Raw genomic sequence first — 25127 nt, 5'->3', positions numbered from 1 at the left:
ATCTTCATATTATAGTTGCTCAGTCAAATGTAGCAAATGCGCATGAATCCCAAATCTGAGTCTTTTGGCAAGCCATGCTGCATCCCAGGCTGTTAGAGTAGTAGATGTGCGGTGCAATTGCAAAAAAAATGAAGAGAGCCTCTGAGAATTATACTGGCAGAACTGGGAGTCAATTCTCAACACATTAAGGGGGGGGCTTAGGCAGTGACTATTAGGTGGGATCCTTGGAGATTTTTTTTTAAATATTCAAGATAATTTGGAATTAGATCAGGAACAAATGGAGAGCCTGCAGGGAGAGGCTTTCCATTCTCAGATTTGGTTGCAGCCAAAAAGCAGCTGGAGCAATCTGCACAGGCTGAAGCCTGCTGGGGTCACAGAGGGAGCAGTCACAGCCACAGCAGTGCACAGTGGGAATACGGGGGGTGGATTTTAGCAGGGAACACTGAGGCACAGGTGTTTCCTTGGCAACCCAGTGGAGGTGGCAATGGCTGCTAGGCAGGAAGCAGCAGCATCTAGGCAGGGAAGGAGGCATGGCAGGCTGCATCCTATTTTATCTGTGAGAAGATAATTAGCAACAATCCAGTCACTGGGAATAGGGAATCAAGGCCATGCGCACATGTGTGAGCAGCTTATTAGACCTGAAACTCATTCTTTCCACTGACTAACTTCACTGTATGAATTCACTACAGGCCTGATCCCACCATTTGGGTTTTCAGTTGGTCTGAATCTATCCCATCAAGTATTTGGTCCTGTTGTCTGTCTGAAGAGCCTCAGAGATTACCAGTTAAGATTTTTCCCTGACAGATAACCTTGCAGTCATTGTCTGCACAGCCAGAGATAAATGCCAGATATCAAGTGCCCAAGTTGTTCTGCTAATAATCATTAACATATAGGAGAGGCAATTAGAAATATTCTCTGGCTCTATAGCCTACAAGCTTGTCCTGTCACACTGAAGGCAATCTACAAGCATATGCCAAGCAGCATAGTGATAGACAACCAGTGATGCTCAATATTTCCAAATATTTCATACATATTCCAGGACTTCATATCTTCTACATTTTACAGAAAGGAAGGGAACAGCTTCACAAATGGAGGAGCTATCTCTGCTTTTCTAGCTACTTTGACCTTCCCCTTTGTTTTGCAAAAAATATATCACATCTCTTTTCACGTGAATATTCTGGATTTTTCAAGGACTGTGCAAGGTCAAAGAATCTTGGGTCATAAAGAACACAGTTCAGTCGCATTTACATCTCACATACAACACATTTTTAAGAGGTATAGCAAAAGTTTTAAACTTAATGGACCCGCACTCAGCCTAACTTGCAGTCCCTGTGATCTCTAAGTGACAGTGTTGTACCTGTCAAAGGAAATTTGACCATTTTTCCCCCCCTTATTTTTAATAGTACAGAAATGCTGCTGTTCAGCTACAAGAGATACTGGTGGAGCAATATAAACAGTCTGGCTTGAGACATTTATGGAACCTCCTCCTGTGTCAGAAGAAGCTCCCAAATGCATACTGCTGATGTGTGCCTCTTCCCTTAAGCACAGTTCTACCAAAAGTAAAAGCAAGAGCATCACTTCATTTTCAGAAGGAAGGCCTGTTCTGCCAGCAGCCCCACTTGGTATTAGCAGCAAGAAGAAGGAATTGCTTGGCTGTGGGTTGCACATCAAGCCTACGATCTCTGCTTTCAATGTTTCCGAGCTTCACTCATAGTCAATAAAGGAAGGAGGCAAATAATTACAGCTACAACCATGGTAAAAAGAAAAATAAAGTTTCCCTAAGATTCTTTGGGCATCTCTTCTTACATCCCTGCAAAATATCTAAAATGTTTCCTTGTACTCTATAACAGGACAGAAAAGGCCTGTATATCCAGATTTAAAGGTTTATTCCAATGAATATCCATTATATTACAAATATCTTACTATTACAGAAATAGAAAGAGATTTTCAATGACGCTGTAGGAAAAGAAAGTGAAAGCTACAATTTTCATCCCACCACAAAGAGATCCTATGAAAGAAACATTAATTCTATAGGCAAGAGACATTGTCTAGATCTGAGAAATGAGCACATGGATAGGAGGTAGGGCTCTAAAGTCTAATCCAAGCTTTTCAGCTCTCTACGTAACCACGGGCAAAGGAATGAACATTTCGGAAATAACAGACTGTAACCTTTCTGCCAGTTCTACAGAATGCCTAAAAACGTGCTTAGAGAAATAATGTAGAAATGTTTTAAACAGCTGTGTGTGTGACAATTTATAGCTTTCTGAGGAAGCATCAGCAAAAGCAATATGCATATTAAAGGACGCTTTTGTAATGTATTTTAAATAATTTTCATTTCACAAAAGCTACGACTGAGGCTGCTAAACTAATGCTAGTTTAAACATTACTTTTTAAGAGAGATTTTCAAGTGCAGAGAACCTTAGTTTCTGACTAGACATGTGCATAAAGATTCACAGTTCCAACCAGAGGCCAATAGGAACATTCTCCATTTGCTCACACAACCTCCTGCTCCTGAGAAACCCAAGTATTGTATTAGAAATTGCACTTCATGACTGCAACCCAGAATTGTTTTTTCTCATGACTAACACCCAAATCATTCGTGCTGTTTAGTAAACAAAGCATTACTATTCAACATCACTTACATTCTTCATCTTTTCTATATAGGGTTTGTCTTTAAGTTTGTCGTGGTGGTCCCCTGCAAGCAGACTCCAGGGAGTCCCCAGACTGGGAGTAGATAGTCCTGACTTCTTTGAAAGAGTTGCAATAACGGAAAGCAAACCTACTTTTTTTTTTTTCTCCTCAGAAAAGCTGACTTCCCAAACATAGTCAAGTATCTGTTTGCATTTAGCAGACACGTTCTCCTCTGGGAAGCACATACCTCTGTGTAGGCCTGTGTTACTTGTTCATACAGAGACTGATGATGATGGATGGCCAGCTCTAGATCTTGCATTTCTGAGGGGAGGCCTCCTTCGCTGCACATTTTACACCAGGCATCCACACCTGAAAGGAACTGAAACAATTACAGAAACAATGAGCAACAGTGACAGAGAACATCACCACAACAGCTTTAGAAAACTGAGCAGAATGCCACTTAGAAAAACTAGAATACCACCGACAACTCCAGCATGAACTGAGGAGAATGTAACAGTCAAAAAGAGGTCCTTTTGAATGCATTGGAAAAGTGTATTCCTGTTACCTCCTGAAGAGTATCTCTATCCAAAAGAAAATATATATATATATATATTTTATATATATATATATATATATATTTTATATTAATATATATATATATTTATATATAATATATATATATATTTTTAATTATATATATATATTTTTATATATATATATATATATATTTTTTATATATAATATATATATTTTTTTTAATTAAAAACAAATGCTTCTTTAACCAGGGTCAGAAAACATCCATTCTAAGAGTCTTTGCATATAGAGCAGGGAGCCTGCAATGTTTGGAAAAAAAACATCAATGTGAAGCACAGGAGGATCCAGCTGTATTTGCCATCATTTCAGTCGTCAAACTTGGTCACTCACCTGTACTTAACTCTAATTTGGGCAATAGAAAACTCCCATTAAAATCAATACTGACATTCATTTCAGTGAAAAGCAGACAGTCTCTATTCAAGCAGCTCCCAGCTCAGGGCCAGCTCAGTGGGATTGCTAATAGGATACCAAGGCTTTAACCTCCAGGTCATACATTTGGTCCTGGACCAGGTCAGCAGTGATCAGATACTATTACCATCTGATGGCTGTTAAGCAGCCAATTCAAAATGAGCTCCTGGTCTCAGTCCAGTTCCTGGTGGGCAGAGATCCACAAAAAGGGAGGAAAAAAAGGCACTGCCACTGCAATTGATATGGTTTAGCACCTTGGTTGGAAGCCTTAACAGAGAGCCAGAAACCGAAAAGGCTTGGGGAGTAGAGGGATGGAAAAAAAAAATTTCCACTCTTAAAGGCCTCCAAAGCAGTGCTGATGCTCTTTAGCAGAACAAACTGGGGAAGGTCTCCCAGGTTCTGCCTATTCTGTAAAAGAGGGGTGGAATTTGCCTCCAAGGTTCCTCTCTTTCTCCTTTAAGCAGGGTCTACTCCAATGACATAGTCGCTACCATGCTCATATTTAGTCTGTACTAACTGCCTGATGCCACCTCATTATTACTCATTAATATTTTCTCTTCCTCCATCTTTTTGATAAACCAGCCTGCCATACTTCAGGGCTACAAATAAAAAAAAAAAGAACAGTGATTATAAAACAGATGCAGTGCCCTGTAGGATGAACTTGTAACACCACAACACTAAAACACAATCACAGCTTTACCAGCTCCTCAAGTGCTCACCTGTGGCTTCTTCATAAAGCACTCCTCATAGAGTGAGGGGCTGTGAGATTCAAAGTAAAGAGTTTCAATTCCAGTTGAGTATCAGCGTCCTTTTTTATTAGCACTGTAATGCTACTCACTATGCCACTGTGTAAACAAGACTATAAAGTGTTTGCATTGTAAATACAGAGATTCAACGACAAAGATAACACCCTAAACATTCCTGTCTACGAGTTACAAATCTAACAGTGAGAACTATGCTTCCTAGGAGACTGGAGGCAAGGACACCAGGTCCTCTTGTGTTAATCTGACTTCTGATCTGTCACATCTCTACAGACAAAATTCCCAAACAGTTCTCCATAAAGCTGAAGTTGCCTTATTTTTTGCTGAGCTAGTGGAACTCGCATCATTTCCTAGTCAGTTTTAAGGGTATGGAGCTGAGGCCAATCCCTTCTGGGGCTGTTACACGAACCTCTCAGCTGACACAGTGAACAAAGGACCTCTACACCTTACAGACCAGTGTTCCTGCTGCCAGAATCACACAGTTACAGCTCTTATCTGAACAGCTGAATTCTATCCATTTTTGTACAAGCTCTTACAGTTTTGTTACTCCTATGCTGCCATATCCGCAGAGCACGCTTTGCACAGTAGGTGGGAGACATCTCAAGAAGATTTTAAGCACCTAGCTGCATCACTGCCTGGCTGTCTCACATCTACCCTTCTTCTGTACATCTATTGGACACAGGCAATGTCGCATCAATAACTACATCAGCAATTCCACTCCTACCACAAACAGGAGCAGCTGATGTCCTCTCTTTTAAGAAGCTGTAAGAAACACAGCCTGTTGGTGTGTGGAGTTCACGTAGGGAGAGTAAGCTATGTTTTAAGGACTTCTGACAAGTATTACTTCATACCACCAGACTATCAATCTGGGTATTTTGTATTTAAAAAAAAAAAAAAGAAAAAAAAAAGCAGCTATGTCAATATTTATTACTTGTAACTTACTCTAGCAGAGCCAAGCAACTTTATTTTGTGTAACTCTTCATGCTAGAAACATATTCATGTGACAAAATCATTGCTTGAGTTAAAAAAAGACACATTTAAAGTTATGACTGTGAGGTTGGAACAGGAGCAAGGACCAATATAATTGAAGTTAATTGCTTAAATTTCCAGTTAGCCCATAGACTGGAATAGCTCCTTTTGGGAGCATAAAAACTGAAATGACAGACTCCAATAATTGCACATATGTTTCAGGATCTGAAGAAAGATTAAGAAAAATCTCTCCTAAAAATAAAATCTTTTCTTGTGCCCCTCATTTAACCAGAAAGTAACTTCAAGGTAACAGCACACACTTACTACTGGCTCATAACCTATCCACCAATTCACAAATGCTGTATTAGGCCTACCACTAGTGGATTCTTAAACTACTTCTCACTAGCTCTGCTCCATGATTCCTATTCTGGATCACACAGAAGCTCTAGAATGCAGCTCTGACATTTTGTAGCCTATGTTCATTTATGTTTTTTTGCACAGTCCTTGCTTACTGCTTGGGTCTATGCATGAAAACTCCAGGTTAAGCAGGATGGGTTCCCAAGTCCCAGAGAAATTATAAAAACAGACTCTGGTCTGTCTTCGTCATCCTGAAGTGGATGCAGAAGAGCTGTATGAATGATGGAAAGAGAAATGAAACTGTTCTTAGGCCTCAGTGGCCTAAAATATCTATTGATACATACGTGTATAATTATATTTTGGCTTGTTGGGTGTTTTTTGTTTGTTTTTTAAGGGATGCAGGGTATGAGACTAACTACATATTTCCTGATATTGTTTCTGAAATTTCCTTTCCCTATATAATGCTAAAGTTATCCTTGCATTTAAAGATGTCAACTGTCTTATCCTTTGCTTCTTTACCTCAGATTTCCTCTCTTTTTCACTTCCTTTGCTCAAACAGCAGAGCGCTCAGAGGCAATCAAGGCAGAGATGAGCACAGTAGTCTCTTGGCTAGGGAGGAAGGTAATACAAATGGCCACGGGTCAGTTTTCAGAGAATCACCATAAATATCTAGTGCACGCACTCAGCACGTACTCCTTTAAACAGTAATTCTGCTTGTGCACTTCTGAGGATAGACTCTGACCCAGAATTAATTGGTTTAGATCTCTCAGCTGATTGAAGATATTAATTTGTTCGTTCTGACAGGATCTGTAGAGTGAGCACCTTATTAATAATTCAGCACACAATCAGAGATTAGAGCCAAGAAAGGGAGGACACCTGGTATGTCTGCTTCCCCCACTGGCAGTCAGTGGGCCAGAACCTCCTCTGGTGTAACTCAGCACAGTTCTCTCAAAATTCACACTGAGATAAGGCATGTTATCCTGTATTCCCTTGCAACTTAGAATAGCCTCAGGTATACCTAAATATATACAAGCAGATTCTATTTTGCACCAGAATCTCATGCTAGCATGAGAGAAGAAGAAAAAAAGATAGATTTGTAGCAGGCAATGTTAAGGGACATTTGGACACTTAAATACCCTGAGTTGTACCTTCACCTGGACACAGAAAGTGTTTGGGATTTAGTTTACCAGTTTTTGATCAAGCACACATGCTGAAAGAATCTTGGCAGGAGGCTAAGTTGGCAAGATTAATCTTTTCTTTCCTTCCTTTCTCTCCCTTCTTTTTCTGCCCCATTTTCTTTGTCATTTTCTTGATAATGTTTAGGTACATTTAAAATATGTTTGAAAAAATTAAGGAAGACACATGCATTCACTAGAACATACAGACAGAGAAGGAGGAAAAGAAAGAAACAAACCAAGCTTTGGTACAGGAACTCATTCAGCCAAGTTCAATTCAACATGCCACATGTATCTGCTACGAGAGCCAGGAAAGCAATGTGATTCTGAGGCATGTGAAGACAGATGTGAGGTTCAATTCCCAGCACAGTTGACTCAGCCTTTCATCCTTCCAAGACAGACAAATTGTATTCTGTGCAGTGTGCTGTGTGGGGTCTTTAGGAAGAGACCTTGAAAAACAAGTTATTTCCTGCTCAGCTTGCATATTATGAGATCGGAGAACTTTTCATAAATCTCTGTCCCAAGCCAACAATTCCCTTGCGGGCTGTGGCGTACCAGAGGCTGAAAGATTATGATCCTACTAGACTTGCTTCCTGTTGGCATCATAGGGAACTTCAATCAGTAGGAAGCACTGAATAAAGAGATGGGAGCAGCTTATCGTGCTGGAGAAGGAAAGAATCTGCATAGCAGACTGGTATGAGGCACGCTGTGGGAAAACTGGTTGGATCCGCATTGAGACTTCCATTACCAACAGAACAAAGGGAGCAAAATCAAGATTTTATCCGCAGCAGGGGAAGCTGTGGGTTTATCTACATCTTTGCTTCAGAGATTTAGACCTTAATTATTGTAAAATGAGGAAGCCCTGATTTTAATTATAAAACAAAAAACCAAAAACACAAAAAAACACCACAACCCTTGGTGATGCCAAATAATAAGGGATCACACTGGGAATGAATGCTCAATAGATCACAGGCTGAGTTATAAACCAAATTCCAAACACTTCACTTTTTATACTATACGGAGGTCAAATGATTAAGTTATTAGAGAGCAAGTCATCGGTTTATACTACCACAGTAACTAGAGCAAGACCAACAATTCAGTCCTGGCTAATAGACACACTGACTCCCACTTCTCTTTTTTTCCATCAGTCTGAGCCTGCAGCCTTCAGCACTCATCTCTCACTGAATTGTCTCTTATTGAAAGAAGGAGTGACTGCCGTTCAGAATTAGCAAATTCTCCTGTCTGCTTAATAATGAGAGACTTGCCTCCGTCAGGCAGCACAGACCTCTGTTCCTTTTATAGAAGTGCCAAGAGAGGACTGTTTTTTTCAGACCCAGCCATTCAACTGCACAGAGGAAAAAAAAAAAAAAAGAGCCAAAGCTGAAAGTGACATTAGTCTAGTCTTTTTCAAGTTAAGACTGAGGTAAAATATCCACTTTGACAGCATTCAAAGAGAAAGATGACAAAAAACCTCACCTCTAACTGACAGGCTGTTCAGTGCAGCTATTTGTTTGATTGTCTTTCATCCTATAAAATACCCTGGCAACTCCTCATAAATTGCAAATAAGATTGACACTTCAGAAAAACATGGGATTGCTCATAAAAAAACAAGTAACAAACCAAACAATAACTAATTCTTTCATAAATCTTTAACCGTTCTGTCTCTGCATATAGACTGGATATATTTTTTTTTATTTTTATGAACATACAGTGACTGACAAAGATCAATACAAAGTCTGCACCCAAACTTCACAGTGCCCACTGTACAGAGGTGAAAGTACTTGGACTAGTCATCTTACTAGGATATCTGGCCCATCAGTGCCTATGCTTATGTGAGCACATACATCATTAGGTGCCTGGTAGGGTGAGTAATTGCTCCATGTTATGGCATGTTGTCAGTAAGAAACAAATAATAAGGAAAGTCTTTACTGTTCGAGCAAAACATTTTCATACATGTACTCTGGCTATTACAGTTGGAAAGAGTAGTGTGGTGGAAAGATGATACAAGAGTGAAATGGCAAAAGGGACAAACAGGGAAAGAATGCTCACTCATCTCCAGAGATCTAGGCTCGCAGGGAAAAGTTCACAAGGAAGGGTTCTCCAACCAGAGATCCTTACCCAGTGACAGTAAGCCCTTAAGTGAGGTCTAAGAGAGGTGCAATCACTCTTGACCCCTCTGAGTCACACAGCTGAATTGCCTTCACCTGTGCTCCCAGCACTGAGCCGGTCCTTTCCCCAGGTGCTCAATCAGTGGTTCAGGCTGTGACTCAAAAGTTCCCATATACTGACCCATGAGGCATGATTTCTGGCTTAAAAGTAATCTGCCAGTTGAAATGCAAGCAGTATATAAATATCAAGCACAGCCGCTTTGCAGCTTTAAAAAAAAAAAAACTATCTGGAAAAAACAAGTGCACAACAGCACTGAGAAAAGCTCCCAAAGCCATGTTTTTAAATGGGAAATGAACACAATCAGCATGTGAATGAGAACTGAACCATCACTGATAGGTGGAGCTGTTTTTAAATCTGTTCACTGATTTTAAATCTGTCACAGTCACGAAATTATGAAACAATTCTGAGGCAGCGGGTGCTGCATTTCAGCAGTGGTGACAGTGATGTGGAATACAAGCCATGTTATGGACAGCCACGCACAACCGTCACACTATGAAATGAAGGGTGGCTCAATCAGCTCATCTGCATGACTTGGTGGTTTATGACCACAAAACTACATACGAAGCTGAATATCAGCTTCAATGCATTAGAAATGGCAACGTTGAAAGATCGCACAATTTGTACCAGGTGGTTCACACAGAAACAGAAAGAACACTGTATGAAAATTTGTTAAAACTTATTGAATCAATATAGGCTGAATGTGATAGTTTCCTGGATTACATCATTACCAGTGATGAGATGTGGTATCACCACTAGGAGCCAGAGTCAAAATGGCAGTCCACAGAGCAATGACGTGAATTCCCCGTTGAACAGAAAATTCAAAGCACAGTCCTCAGCAGGGAAAGTGATATGCACTGTCTATTGGGATAAGGGAGGAATGGTCCTTCAAGATTTCCTCAAATCCAGGACAAATCTTCAATTCTGACAGCTACATTGTGACATTGACTAAGCTAAAGGCTCAAAATTCCAGGGTCAGGCCAGAGAAGATGACAAACTTTCTCTTGCAACACAATACTGCCAGGACCCATATCATTTAGGAGGTTGTGGAACACACTGCCTATCTTGGCTGGACTGTCGTACCACACACACCATGCAGTCCTGATTTGGCACCTTTTGAATTCCATCTGTTCAAGTCAATGAAATATGGACTGCATGGGTAACATTTTCCTAGCAATGACATTATTATAGCAGCTGTGAAAAAGTGGATCACCTCTGCTGGTGCAAATTTTTACAAGCATGGCATGCAGGCTCTTGTTCATTGCTGGTGAAAAGACATAGCTAACAGTAGTGACTAAGTTAAAATGCAGTGCTTTGTTGCTGAGAATTTGCTCTAACAAATATCATTATTGTGCTCTTTGTTTCTATTGTAGTTTCCATGGAAATAAATAGGAAGTATTACTTACAGAACAATCCACATACATATGAATGTTGATACTTGTTTTCCTGATCATGATATTCCTGCCTTTATCCACAACACTGATAGAAAACTAGGCAACAGAAACAAGGCAGCACATTATGGCATAAGTGCATTTCAGTTATCATTAGATTCTCTCTCCTCACTAAAGCCTAAAAAATATTTCCTTATCCACTCAAGCAACACATGCTAATTTCTGTGGGGGGGATATGTTGCTTTTTGTGTTTGAAACTGCTCCAGTAAGAGCAAGTTTAACTGCAAATAAGCCAAACACCACCAGGTAGTAACTGCAGCATCACTGTTACCAAGTCGCCAGTAGATCACTTTGCCAGTCACAAAAGTAGCTCACCTGTTCAGCTTTCTGGTGAAAGACAGCAGACATGGCTAAGATGGTGCTGCGTTCATCCAGAGCTGCAGCAAAACTTTTCCACTCTTGATCCAGCTGTGTAGAAATTTGTTTAATTTGCTGGGAAGCGTAATGGCCTGCCTCAGACAGCCTGGATGCAACAGACATGATCCGATTGATGTTGACATAGGCGTTCTGAAAATTAGAAAGCACAGATAAATAAAGAGCAGGAAGAACCATGATCATCCTCTGCCTTCATTACAAATTCCAGACACCACCAGTTGGAGCAAAGCTGAGCAGTTCACTGAGAGTAATCAACCATCCCTTTAAATATGCACAAATAGCAGGCATACTACCTTCCACGCTAAAAATGCATCCCATAGGAATTTTTTTGCATATCTATGCCATTATCTACCACTTAGTTATTTCTCCTCTTCTTCTGTTTGTTTGTTTCTCTATGTATTTAAATAAAATCAATTGCCATTCATTAGCTATTTACTCATCTGTTAGGGTTTACACATTGCTTCTGATATTTCTATCAAATTACTTCACATTTCTCAAAGCTAAGTCCACATATTTATAAAGGAAATGTTTGCTTTCCATCCTTTGAGAACTCTGACAATCCTTTATAGACATGCAGCGTCAACAAACGGAAAAGTCTTAGAGAATTTAAAAGAGCCCATAAAGATATTCTATAGAAAAATGAGTTTCCATGGAAATGACCATCTTGCTCAAAATTTTCATTTGGCTAGATGTAGTCAGATCAATTTTAAAGAAAGACTACTTTTTTCCCCTGTATGGTTAGAAGAAAACTGATCAAAATTGCTCTGAAATTTTACATATACTTAAAAAAAATATATATATATTGTGATTTGATTACAGCTGGTGGTCAAACATCCAAACACCTCTAACTGCAACTTTAAAAAACATTTAAGCCTTTCTCTCGGAAAGCCTTTATGACTGATCCTGAGCCAAGACAACTTCACAATATATCAGGTCAGTTACTGTGGTGAAAAACAGTGTAGCAACAGTACAGATGCATAAGCCTGGATGAGTTGTACCAACACAAGACACGGGAAATTGTCACTTTTGAAGAGAAAGAAAAGTTGAAATCAGTAAGTTTTGATTACATGTAAAAAATAGTAGGTTTCCTCTTTTTTTTCTATTTTCCCTCCTGCAGAATTATCTTGGGTACTGCAATATTGCAATGCAGTGGGCATCATCCAATAGGAGAAAAAGAACTGTGAATTCCTCAGTTCTCTGCAGCTACAGTATATAGATGCACCAACTGACTAGAAAAAGGTAGAGGTAAGCTTAGTTGAAATACAGCAGATGTTCCTAGTCTATTTTTCAAGTTAGGGAGATTTCTATATCCTTATGTCTGTTTGCTATATGTTTACACAGAGATGAAGATTTTCACTGAGGAAATTTCATTTTCCTAGAGAAGGCTTTTTAATGGCAGAGTACCAACCTGTGCTGTAGCCAACCCACCAACTCCATCGCTCTTCCAACAGAATGCAAGGAGAAGTGTGGGTGTCACCTATTCACACCTCTGTTCTCAGTGCACCAAGTGGAACTGGCTCAGGAAACAGAGGATCCAAAGTTTCCTCTGTTGCTTCCTGAGTGATAAATGGATCCAAGTGCAGATTCAGATGTGATGTGCTCTTCTGTACAGTTCCAATTGGTAGTGCCATGTGGTAGTGCCATAGTGTCTCCTACTCTGTGACATAGGTACCCCCTTTCATCCAATGTCTCTCACATCTCAGTGATTCAGTGACACTGAAGTGGGGCTTGGACACACAGTATTAGTCCAAGGCCTCAAAGAAACCCAAGGTTTGACTAAAAATCTCAAATAGCACATTCTATCGGACATTTTGTTTCTTATTTCAGTACACTGTCACCATTACTGGGAAAAAATGTGGTCAAGATTGTGAAGGAGATTTGGATTGCTGTTGCGAGTTGAAACAAAATCCAATATGGATTCAAAGCACTCAAGAATTTAGTTTTGGGAGAAAAACAACAAAAAACATTTAACAGACCACAATCCACAAAAACTGCAAGACACTTATTTTCCCATCATGGAGTAGAGTAAAATTGTAAGCAAGTTGCTTTCATCTTTATCTGCCAATGTATAATGTTCCAAGTAAAATGGAACAAAAAAAAAAAAAACAACACCCAAAATGCCAAAATTTAACTGTCACATTTCACACAGTTAAAACTTCATTTCCTTCTGGTTTGTTCATCTCTGAAAACTGAATGAATGGGGAGTTTCTGTATTACAGTTGCATGGATCTTTTGATCCTAAAAGAGAGCAAATTAAATAGAGCAACTAATGTCTGTGACTTTATTTTTCCTTTAGGACGGAAAAATCCACAACTAGCAGGTTCATAGAGAGCTTTACTTTAAATATAACCTAAGTCCAAGCTCTTTTTTTTTTTCCTCCTCCCTGGTATTTTTCTTCATAGAAGAGAATTGCCTCCAAAGAGTACTGCAAGAGATTACTGATTTATGGCTACACAGAAGTACAGTAGGTAAACGATGAGAAAACAATATATTAATGTCTAGAAGCAAGGGCAAAAGCACTACAGTTGACATTCTGTTGTATCGAAATTGGGGGACAACCAAGTTTTGGCTAATCTTTTCTTTATCATTGAGAAAACATTATTTTACAGTTACTTGCAGTTTCCAAAAACAGTCACTATCTTAAAATTTAATTTTTCCTTCACTTCTTTCATCTGTGAAATTTAGGGCAACAAAGGGGACTTTTTGCTCCTAAAGAACATTTGACAAAAACAACAACAACAACAACAACAAAAAGATTCCTTCACATGTGCATCAGTAGCATAATATGCACGAGTATTTCTCACGTGCAATGCCTTTCAAGTGTAAAACACCTAATTTTGTCCACCACGTCTTGGTCCACTCCTGGCCTTGATTCTTATAATTAATGTCTAAAACATAGCTGTTCCTTCCAGTGTTTTTATCATCACTCAAGTCCCTAACACTTGTTAGGATGACAGCCTTTGCCAATAAGCACAGACAGTAGTGGTGATTTAGTTGTGGAATGATCTCCCACAGGGAAACGAAGCACTAATTCAGACCTGATCATCTAAAGGGTATGCTGAGAGACCTTCCCTCTAAATTAAGCCCTCCAACTCTAGTTGGAATGATGCTTTCTTCTATTACGCATACATAGAGAACACCTTGCACTCTGGAAAGAAAAATGAGCAGTAAGAAACATTAAATTTGCAAGAAACTTGCTGTGTTCATCTCCTTTCCTAGAGAAATGGCTGGCATACTGCGATGGCAGAGTGAACATGGGGAATTGCAGATTAATTGAAGGCAAAATTTGATTGTTGAGAAAGAAAAAGAAAGCTCACACCACGAGTTTAGAAACCATCTGTGAAGTGAACCTAACACATAAATCCAAAGCAGAATGTTTCAGTGATAAAATAATCTCATGAGATATCTTTAAGACCTTTCAGTTTCTATAAGAAGACCAATTACATTTCGCATGTTGCAGAATAACATTGGATGGCATTTTAGCTCAGCCTACACACAAAAATATATTGTTCTTTTAATACCAATGATGAGATTTATTTTTTTTTCCAAAAGACCTCATTAGCCTTTACAAAATAATTGTAATTTGTATGAAATATACTGTGACTTCCTTAAGATGATATACATCTCCATCTAGCGTTAGACAACTAACTCCCTGACAGCCAGATGGGCAGCACTGCCAACACTGAGCAGCTCTATATTTATGTATGCTCCATGGAAAGTGATAATTCACTCTTTAAGGAGGTTAACAGATCCAGGCATAAAACAGTCCTGGCAAAGGAAATATGAGCAACCTCAGTTAGAACAAGTGATATGTATGCCATCTATCCAAGTACAGAGCTATGATCAGAGTGGTAAGAGAAAAGCTCCGGTGCTTCAGTGTAACTCAATCAAATTGACTAGATTAATGAGATTCTTCACAAAATAGCGAAGCCAAATATTCATCTTCATGAGAAGAAGTATTGCTTCAGTACAAATATTATACAGCTGAGATAAAGACTAACATAATTTATCTTGAAACTGAAGTGAAAACAAGCATTGCCTTGAATTACAGGAAGAATATCTATGGACTTTATTTGAAAGAAAAATACCACACTACAGTTTATTACCTCAAATATACGACTTTTCCACATTCCACATGCCATATTGTTCACTTAAAAGGAAGAATTATTATTGGTTAGAGTAAAACTGTTTTTCCATAAGGGAGCTTTGGTCACAGAATGCCTGTAAGGGTCTATAAGGAAGAGCACGTGACAGAGGACATGACCAAATAAACACCAGAGGAACTGAGAAAAGCATTGTAACTCCTGTTAGTTATGACAGGCCTAAAGAACATTAGGCTTCAGCAGAAAGAAAAGCAAAATACCTTACAGATCCAGGATCTGATCCAACTTCTGCTAAAGTCTGTACATTTTTTCCCCTACAAAACATGTAGCCATCCTAATCTACATGCTCCTCTTCTAGTCTTCTCTTGAGACTGATTTTAATATATTGAGGAAAAAAAGCCAAAACAAAAACAAAAACATCACACAATCCAAAATCTCACACTCAATAAGAGTGTTTTAAGATCTTGTTATTCAAATTCATGATAGCTAACTTATTTGCAATCTAACAGTTGCTGAGACTGACATGTCTGCTTAGAAAAGATCCAGCGAAATTATAAAGCAAATTCCTACCAAAGCTACAATCATACAGCAAATCTCCAGAAAAAAACTGAATTTTGCAATCTACTTTACTCAAAAGACTTGGAAACTAAAAGGCTCACATTTAAAAAGATGCTGTGCCATTTAACCACATTTAAAATGCCATTATTCTTGAACCAATCTCCACATCTTGGGTCTTGAGCATAGTAGCTAAATATTTGAGTATGGTAATTAGCATGAGAAAGCTCAAAGGTTCATCAGGTATGAATGTTTGTGTCTATTAAAACCCACTGACTCTTAATTTTTCAGACTTGGGTGGATCATCTTATCACATCTGGGATGTCAAAGAGGTCGAGGGATACAACTACCTGTGTTACCATTTATAGTAATGGAACAGGAAAGGATTTCTGGCATTTTCTCTTTGCAGAAAGGAAGAGAATGAGAAATAATTACAAATGCAAATGAACATATGCTTAGTATTAAATTCTCCAAAGCTATAGTTTTCTATCTTACATATTCTGCATTGTTATTTAATCCTAATCCTTAAATTAACAAGTATTTATCAGTGGGTAATTTAATGCAAGAAGATTCCATATGCGTGAAAGCAGTGTACACAAACACATCAGGAGCAGAGCTTTTAGAAACAGACGCTGCAAGGCAAAGATCTGCACACTTTAGAGTGACCAAAGTGTCTCTTAATGCCCTATAAGTATCATTAAATAGGTACATACACACTAGTCATTATCTGACAGTCTCTAGCAGAGATCAAACAGTGGCACAGCAACTGAACCAACAAAGACAGTTGCATGAAAATTCTGTAGTAGCAATTGCATGACTATGTATTTGTAACATCACTGACACTAATTTCCTTTTAGAAAGCTGTGTATGGTAAAAAAAAAAAATAAAAATCCTGCCTTAAAAAATTTCAGCTACCCGTGGTCATTCTTTCCTAAAGATTTCTTGGTCATCAGAAAGATTCTCCTTTCTTCCAGTGTTGTTATGCATCAGACAGACCTGATACCTATTTTCAGCCTCACTTCCCCATCAAAGTACGGCTCATATTGCTGTGTAGGCTTGGGGCATATAAAATCCTACCATTATCCTCCAGAATCACCACCCAACTTTCTCTGTATTTGCTTTGCTCAAGTAAGTCTCAGTCCCAAGTTTGTCGTTGACCATGGCAGGCTCCTGTCTTGAACTACCACAAAAGCTTCATCCTTACTACATTTTGTCTTCCTATATGCTCACAAAGCTCCCACGCATGCCAAGAGACACAGCTACTGTCTGTCACAGGAGCTGAGCCGTGGCCAGGAAAGGGCTGCTTTAATTTCAATCTCTTCTTGCTCTTCCTGCATTCTTTGCCTCAGGATGACTAGTATGCAGCCCAACACCCTTATGCAGCAAACTGATGTTTTCTGCATGCTAACATACTCATGTTCACAATGCTGATCCTTGGGGATAACAAGAGTTGCTCTGTTTTTTGTTGTGTGTGGTTTTTTGTTTGTTTGTTTGTTTTTTAAGCAAGTAATTTAAAAACCAGTATCACTGTTGACAGCAGAACTACACTGATGTGAGAACAGCAGCTCCAGGTTAGTTCAAGTAGCTGCAGCTTAAGATCATTACCCAGACTGATATAGTCACTCTCATGTCCACTATTCCAGATGCAAGATGTCCAGCCTTCAGCAAGACAGCAGCCCTCTTTAAAGCCACAAGCCAATGCCACCATGCCATAAAACCCCATTCACCTGCCAGGCTGTGCAACCTGGGAATTGAAATCCCCTCTGGAAAGGCCACTGGGCAGACACATCATTGACATACAGGCCATTCAGCAAGGGGTTCTTGCACACACTCATATGTTTCAGCCCAGTTAATTAGTCCAGAATGGAGTGTCATCCCTCACTTAACTTTAGAGGGTGAAAGTTGAATGTGTCCAGTACTGATGCCCTTCCACATAAATGTTATGCGTGTTAGAGATGAAGAAGACAATCTTCTTTGCAGTATCACTCACGCTAACCACATGAAACCCCACATGATTAAACATTTATGCAGTTTACATCAGAGATGGAGCAAAATGGGAGGTATGACACCGTCCCACTATTCCCCATGACAGAAAAGATTTTTGGGCAGCTCTATGATATAGAAGTCAGGCAGTGATGAGAGGGCACTGCTAGGAGCCAGGGCCACTGAGAGGTCCCTACGCTCAGCAGGTTCCCAAGGATCTTTGCAAATGTCTCACTTTCTGGCATTTTTCGTTCCCAAAAGTTCACTTGGAGCCTGACAGAAGAATGGAGAAAATTTGTTTTTCTTCCATTAGGTGGCACCCTCCCTGTCATTCATTAATTTTCTATTAACATTAATAATATCTTTCCAAGTTTAATTGCCAGTTATTTTTAGAAAATAATGCCAGGCAGCACTACAAAAGGATAGAGGAAGGTCTTTCAGCTTGACTCTTCTGACAATGCTTTCTGAAGGATTACGACTGAGTTTATATCTATCATAATCCAAATGACTTTTAATGTATTAACCTCCAGGACAAACTTTTTTGTTAAGACTCTGCAAACAGCAGTGCTATACGGAAGCCATGCTATTCTGCATTTTGCTGGATGGCAATGTGATGGCAAGCTTACAAAGTGCCCAGAGCCTAATTTTTCAGTGCTCATTTCAATTATAATCACAATAAATATATTAATAGACGTAAACATTTCTCACAGGGTTTAGTGAGGAACAGACAGGTGGAAGTGGTGAGTGAAATTTAGGTCAGAGAATTTAATTACCTGAGCAGAAATGTAGTCAGAGGAAAAGGGTTAGCACACTTTTATGAAAGGAGTGGGCAGTTTAACAACATTGGTGGACAGGATCTCTTTTTCACAGTTCAGAGAACACCTTATCCTTTGGTAGCATAGTCAGGTGTGACTCTCTAGTGATGTAAACCACAAATTTAAACACCAATCCTCACCTTTGAGGCTTCATCCCCAGTGCAACTATAGTCAGACCATGCACAGTATGAAGCAGTTGGATGAGTCAGGATGAGCTTTTGTGTAGTGACAGCATTTGAAGAGGGCTTATCTCTGCATTGTATGATTGAAGCAGGATGCCTGTGTTCATTTTTGTAACCCACCACAACAATCAAAACATCAATACACTTTGTCCAGGATAAATGCTTTATGCAAGGTAAGAATAAGAAAGAGAGCAAAGAACTTTTCAATGGATAATTATACCTTTTTTTTCTTTTTTAAATAGTAACAATTAAAAAAAAATCCTACAGTAAAGTAAATGGAATTGAACGAACTGATTAACTATTGAAAAAGCCAAAAATCTCACTGTGGCCACAAGTGACAGCTTGATTAGTGTCTTTTTCAAGGTTTTGAGAAGTACCTTACCAGGGTGTGGAAGAAAAAGCGTAAATTATTCAAGGACCACACACAGATATCATTAATAACTAGTCAAAGAAATGTCACAAGCTTAGAAAATAATGGTATTTGCTCTCCAAAATGTAAACAAATGTCAAAAGACATGCTGATCTTTAGGAAATAATCATATCAGTATCTGGGTGGACAGAGCAAAACTGCTTCCCAGAAAGAGGGCTGCTGCCACAGCCCAGCCTGACTTTTCTCCACTTCTGATGGGTTCCTTGCACTTTGAAATGGAGGCAGCCTCACACACTCACCTCAATCACTCACACAGACCCATTAGATCTCAGTGTGCCCCCAAACTCACCATTGAATTCATGGCAAAGTGATTGTGCTGCGTCTGCAGGTCAAGGGCATGTTGGTAGCTCACGCCGATCTCCGTGTGACTCTGCAGGAACAATTCTTTGTTGTGGCTGATCCAGTCAAACATCTAGAAGTATTGACACAGGACAGAAAAAAAAAGTATTAGAGAGGATGAAAAAAATTTTAGACTGTGCAGAATATAAAACCTCACAGTTCTGAGACAGATTTATATGTAACATGGACAAAAAAACCTCAGCTACTCATCTATATTGCTTCATAGAATCATAAAGGTTGAAAAAGACCTGTAAGATCATCTAGACAAATTGTCAGCTCATCTCTACTCTGCCCACTAACCATGTCCTGCAGTGCCACATCTACGTGTTTCTTGAACATCTCCAGAGATGGTTTCTCCATCACCTCCCTGGCCTGCCTGCATTACCATTCTTTCTGAGAGGAAAATTTTCCTAGTATTTAACATGAATGTCACCTGGTGCAATTTGAGGCCATCACCTCTCATTCTATCACTGTTACCTGGGGCCAAACCCCACCTCACTACAGTCTCCTTTCAGAGTTGTAGAGGGACGAGGCCTCCTCCATGTCTCCTCTTCCCCAGACTGAACAATCCAAGTACCCTGAACCACTCCTCATGAGACTTCTGCTCCAGATCCCTCACTAGCTTTGTTGCTCTTCTCTGGATATGCTCCAGCAAGTCAATACCTTTGTGGTGTGAGTGATCCCTAACCAAACAATACTCAAGATGTGGCCCCACCACTGCCAAGTACAGAGGGGTGATCACCTCTCTGCTCCTGCTGGCTGCACTATTGCTAATATAAGTCAGGATGCTGCTGACCTTCTTGGCCACCTGGGCACACAGCTGGCTCACGTTCAGCTGGCTAATTAACAACCACAGATACTTTTCCACCACACAGCCTTCCAGCCAGTCTGCCCCAAGCCTGCAGCATTACATGGGGTTGCTACGACAAAAGTGCAGGGCACAGCACTTAGTCTTGTTGAACCTCATACAGCTGGCCTCAGTCCATTGATTTAGCCTGTCCAGATCCCTCTGTAGAGCTTTCCTATAGCCTGGCAGATCCACATTTCCTCACAGCTTGGTGTCATCTGAAAACGTACTGAGGTTGCACTCAATCCCCTCATCCAGATCATCAATAAAGATATTAAACAGGGAGCCAACTTAATTATTCCCAGCACTGAGCTTTACAACATCACAACACTCCTTAACATTGAGGACCACCCCACTGCCTCCCCTTCCTTGCCTATCCCTTCAGAAATGTTCCTTATCAAGATAAGCTTCTCAAGCAACGGCCACATATGAACAAAGTTGTCATCATATGAACAAAATGATAGGTCAGGAAACATAATTCATAAAGCATGTTCCTCAGTAAACCGATGCAGGAGTCTTTTCCTATACATAATAGTAATTTAATATATAAAAAGATGGCAGCAGAGGGATCCAAATCAGAGGTTGCTTCATTTACCAAGGCTCTTAACAGTTCATAAAGAACCTTAAATCCAGAAATGGACCAAAAATGTAATAAATAATATTGATGGGATTTTCTCACCCCATTTTCTTTAGTCTATACATAAAATTTTCCAAATGTTGTATCCAAATAGCAAGTTGACTTCCTACTCTTATATTTCCTAGATCTTTCCAGTTCTAGTGCCAAAAAGCACTCTATCTTCCACTTATTATTTTTGGGATGAAGAGGAAAAAATGTATTTTATTAATATCTATAAAGAGTACACATTTCAAATTCTTCCACTTCCAAATGTACTTCCAAGCAAAATGGATAGTTCAGTACTTCAGACAGAAATATGTTGAATAAAGCTGATGAAACTCATCCCTTATTTTGTAGCACTTCAATGTAACACTTCTGTCACTTGCATGTTCATTAGTTATAAGTTGTCACAAGTCAGCTTGGAGACGGTGTGTTTGTGCTTTGGCTTCTTCTGAGTTGAGATTAAACATTTTCCAAGTAGGAACCTTTCATTATATATGCCTTACTATAGCTGTGCAGGCATTATAATCTTTAACAAACATTTTCTGTTACAAAATCCCTTCAAACTTCACTCATGTTGCCTCCATCTCCATTCCAGAAAACTGGTGACATGTCCATTGATAAGAACTCTGTCACGGTTAAAAAACAAACAAACAAAAACCTCCCACTGCTTACTAATTCATTAAAATTCGTTAACATAGAGGCAGTGGAGGTCTGGCCAATACAGTATCAGATGTTAAAGAAAGCGTATTCAGGTGAAAAGGTAAGAGATACATTTTTTTAAGCAGCCATCAAAGGATCAGTCAAGATCTTTGTTATAACATCATTGCATTCTCCAGTCAGTCGCTGTTTTTTCCTTCAGCACTGAAGAACAGATTTTGACCTCTGACAGCTGAAGAGCACTGCTCTGGCACTGCACATTGCAATAGCTTCTCAGGGTCCATTATCTTTTCCCTAAAGAAAAGGTGATCCCAAGAACAGAGAAAAGGCCTGCATGGGTCACCTTAGACTCCTGCAATAAACTCAGCATTTTGCGCTCAGTGCTTGATTCAGCACAGCAGTGTATTGCTCTGTGCAGGAGATTTGCAGCAATAATACTGATTATCACCTTCATTAGGAAGAAAATAAACATTGCAAGCACTCCAGCACCACTGGACACACTGCAGTGACATGGTACCAAAAATCTGTCACTTATGCCTGACTTCTTAAACTTTCATTTATGAAAATACACTTGAAACTACAGAGTCTACACAATCTCAAATTTCACATTGATGAGTTTTCTTAAAGAACAAATTTGATTCAAGTTACAATGATGCAAGATCAAACCAATATCTCAGTTTTTCCATTTTCTGATTTGTACCAATGGAGATGATAAAAAATAAAGCCTACCACCCTTTTTTTCCTGATAGCATAAATAAGATTTTATGTAAGGATGAGTTCAGCAGTTTCAAGTATTACTGCCAATTAGACAGAATGAAACAACCCACTATAACCTGAAGAGCTACCTAAAACAAGAAGAACTGTGCTGCTAAGGAATTTATGTCCGAACAAGACTTTACATCTCTATTTAGAAACAAGCACAGACCTTTTGTAAGCAGATATGCGTTCAATCTGAATATTTCTAAATGTTTTTAACAATCTAAAGATGTACAGGAAGAAGGAAATTGGCAGCAATCCACTAAAAACAAACAGTAAATCTAGTATTTTATGCTTAGTGAGGCCAAATTGGGAACTTTTCAGAACAAGTAATTTAAACTAAGTATCTATTATTCTGCGGATAAGAAGCATTTCCTCCATCTAATCTATACATATATTACTGGATGAGAATATAGGTTATTTTAAACCATGCCTCTGTCCCTTAAAGTGCAATAATAGATTATAAAGGAAAAAAACAACAAAATTTAAAAGATGATTAATCATTTTGTCTAGTTTAGTCAACTGAAATATACACGAGCAGTTGAAAAAATAACCTTCATGAATTTTGAGCAATGCACAAAGATCATAGAATCATTAAGGTTGGAAGAGACCATGAAAACTATCAAGACCAGCCATCAACCCGTCCCCACCATGGCCACTGACCACATCCCTCAGTGTCACATCTCCACAGTCCACCTCCAGGGATGGTGACTCCATCACCTCCCTGGGCAGCCTGTACCAATGCATTACCAAAGATCCTATTGCATTAGGTAATATGCATTACCTATCAAAAGGATACGTTTTTAAAACTTCTATTCATGGACAGCAGCGGATTTTGGAAGAGTCTTCAGTTTAGACCTTGAATCTTTCTATCATATTCTTCAAAGAAAAAAAAAAAACAAACACTTTGGTTTCAGCCAGCCTATGTCTATAGCAAACTATCCCCCATCAGTGTTGTCTGGAGTCTCTCCCTTTAATTGCTGCAAACTTCTCTGACTTGAAAACTCAGAGAGCAAAAGTTGCTTCATGTGGTCTAAAGCAGGAGGAAAACCAAGCAGATAACCAGAAATGAGTGCAGAAAAAGGGCAGATTCATAACAGTCTAAAGTAAGGTTAATGATTCTTTGCTCAGTAAAAACACTGAATAATAAGCAGTCTCCATCATCACTCTTACTTTAAGCACTAGCTATGGCTTTGCAAAACTGCATGCACATCTACCTTATGGAATACATCACTATCTTAAATACCCAAATAATTTCAAGATAAACTGGCACCTCTGCATGGCTTAGGCCAGTGCTGTGTGGAAATACTAGTCTGCTGCCCAAAACCAGAACAGCCTGGGCACGGTACTACTTTGATTTGTCTGTTGCTTTTGTTGCCAGGGTTTGTTCAGAGACTTCTCAAGCATTTCTGTTTAATGCTCACCGAATTGTAGACATTTTTCAAGTACCTTGAAGAATGGTTCAGGTTTTCTTTATTGTCCATCTATAGCAACAAGAAAAACTTTGTTCTTTCCCTCTCCTAATCAAAGATGCACAGGAATAAGTACCACACAGGAATAAGTACCACACAGTCCCACAGACCGCAGGATTTACTTAACAAACATGGGATTTAAATAAGTAAATAACGAGGTTGTTTGCTTGTGAGATCTAACAATTGTGTTTTCAAACTTTTCTCTTCAACCACAAAGTCTATAAAAGGACCAAAATAAAATGAGTTTCTCATGATAATAAAGTTGGAAGCTGAGGCTCACTGAATATACCAGATGCTGTGTGACTCGCAGTGAAATTATGAGAGCTGCTTATGTGTGGCTGGTGGGTTCAATAGAAAGGCCTGACAACATTGTCTGACCTGCCCATATTACCAGCAATATTTCCTGAAAGCTTTCTAGTTAAACTTGTTTTCCACATGAAAAACATTGATGCTTCCTGTGTTCCTGAAATGAGTTGGTCAGTTTGCTTAATTAAAGCACAGCATTAAGAATGTGAGTGTGGCAAAGACCCAACACTTGCTGTTTTACTCAATTCTGCAAAGATTGCTCTAGTATCAAGGGCCTAACTGACTCCTGGAAAAATGTTCAACATCCTTTGATAAGTTAGTTTCCTTGTCAAAAGAATGCATTTTTAATGCAGTAAACAGCAGAATCCAGAGAATGTGCCCTGAGAGATCAGTTTAGACCAGACACGGTGTCTCAGCTACCTGATGTTTTCCATGTCATTATAATGTTGCTAAAGAGCATTATAAACAACGGATTTCAATCTATTCATTTAAAAAGGGTTCTTACAACCTAGCCAATTGATCATTATGAAATTAATAAATCTTTAGTTATTCTTTTGACCAGGCTCTGAGCATTTGATCCAGCTGTAGGTGCCCCTGTTCCTTGCAGGGGAGTTGGACTAGATGGCTTATAAAGGTCCCTTCCAACTCAAACAATTTTATGACTTGCTTCCTAGTTGGAGCAGTACAGATTGCCAGCAAGCTAATTCTTCTCTTAGGTCTGCTAATCATTTCTACAGTCATGAATTCACACTAAACAGAAACACAGGATCACTTAAGACTTGCATACCAGCAGTACTCAATGTCTCCCCACTTGGCACTTCTCTGCACTGCTGTAGATAACCTGGAGACCCATTAAGCTGTTGGAGTTTCCCAGTGACTGCGTAGCTGAGAGCAGAACTTAAGCACACTTAAAACAGAAGATAAACTTCTGTGTGATTATCTCTTGCAATCCCTATCTCTAACAGTACATAAAGGAAAGAGAATGCATATGCTGACAAACATTAAGTGCTAAAAAGAATACCACCCTACATTTAACTCAATTATTAGAGAGTCAGAAGAGCCAAGAATGGTCCAGAGGGTTGTTTACTAAGGCTTTACTAAAGCCTCTACCCCAACCGTCATTAATGATTATACATGCACCAGTAAGTATTACACATAGTCTCGGGGCCACTTCTT

General features: G+C 39.2%; 1 protein-coding gene across 20 annotated transcripts in view; it reads right to left on the bottom strand.

Moving 5' to 3' along the window:
• Nucleotides 1-25127, bottom strand: part of KALRN (kalirin RhoGEF kinase) — a 451786-nt gene that overhangs the window by 221463 nt on the left and 205196 nt on the right. For all 20 annotated transcript variants that reach the window (XR_014884476.1, XR_014884477.1, XR_014884475.1 and 17 more), the window contains exons 6-8: nt 19245-19367; nt 10828-11019; nt 2879-3010 (exon numbers count right to left, since the gene is read on the bottom strand). Coding sequence is in view for 17 of the 20 variants with exons in the window: in XM_085228421.1 (XP_085084547.1) it covers nt 2879-3010; nt 10828-11019; nt 19245-19367 (447 nt within the window). In the remaining 3 variants the exon portion in view is untranslated. The remainder of the gene's footprint in view (nt 1-2878; nt 3011-10827; nt 11020-19244; nt 19368-25127) is intronic.

Source organism: Meleagris gallopavo, chromosome 7, assembly GCF_905368555.1.
Source record: "Meleagris gallopavo chromosome 7, MGAL_WU_HG_1.1, whole genome shotgun sequence".
NCBI classification, from domain to species: Eukaryota; Metazoa; Chordata; class Aves; order Galliformes; family Phasianidae; genus Meleagris; species Meleagris gallopavo.
Note: the sequence above shows the minus strand (reverse complement) of the source record. Positions and strands in the feature narration are given on the sequence as shown.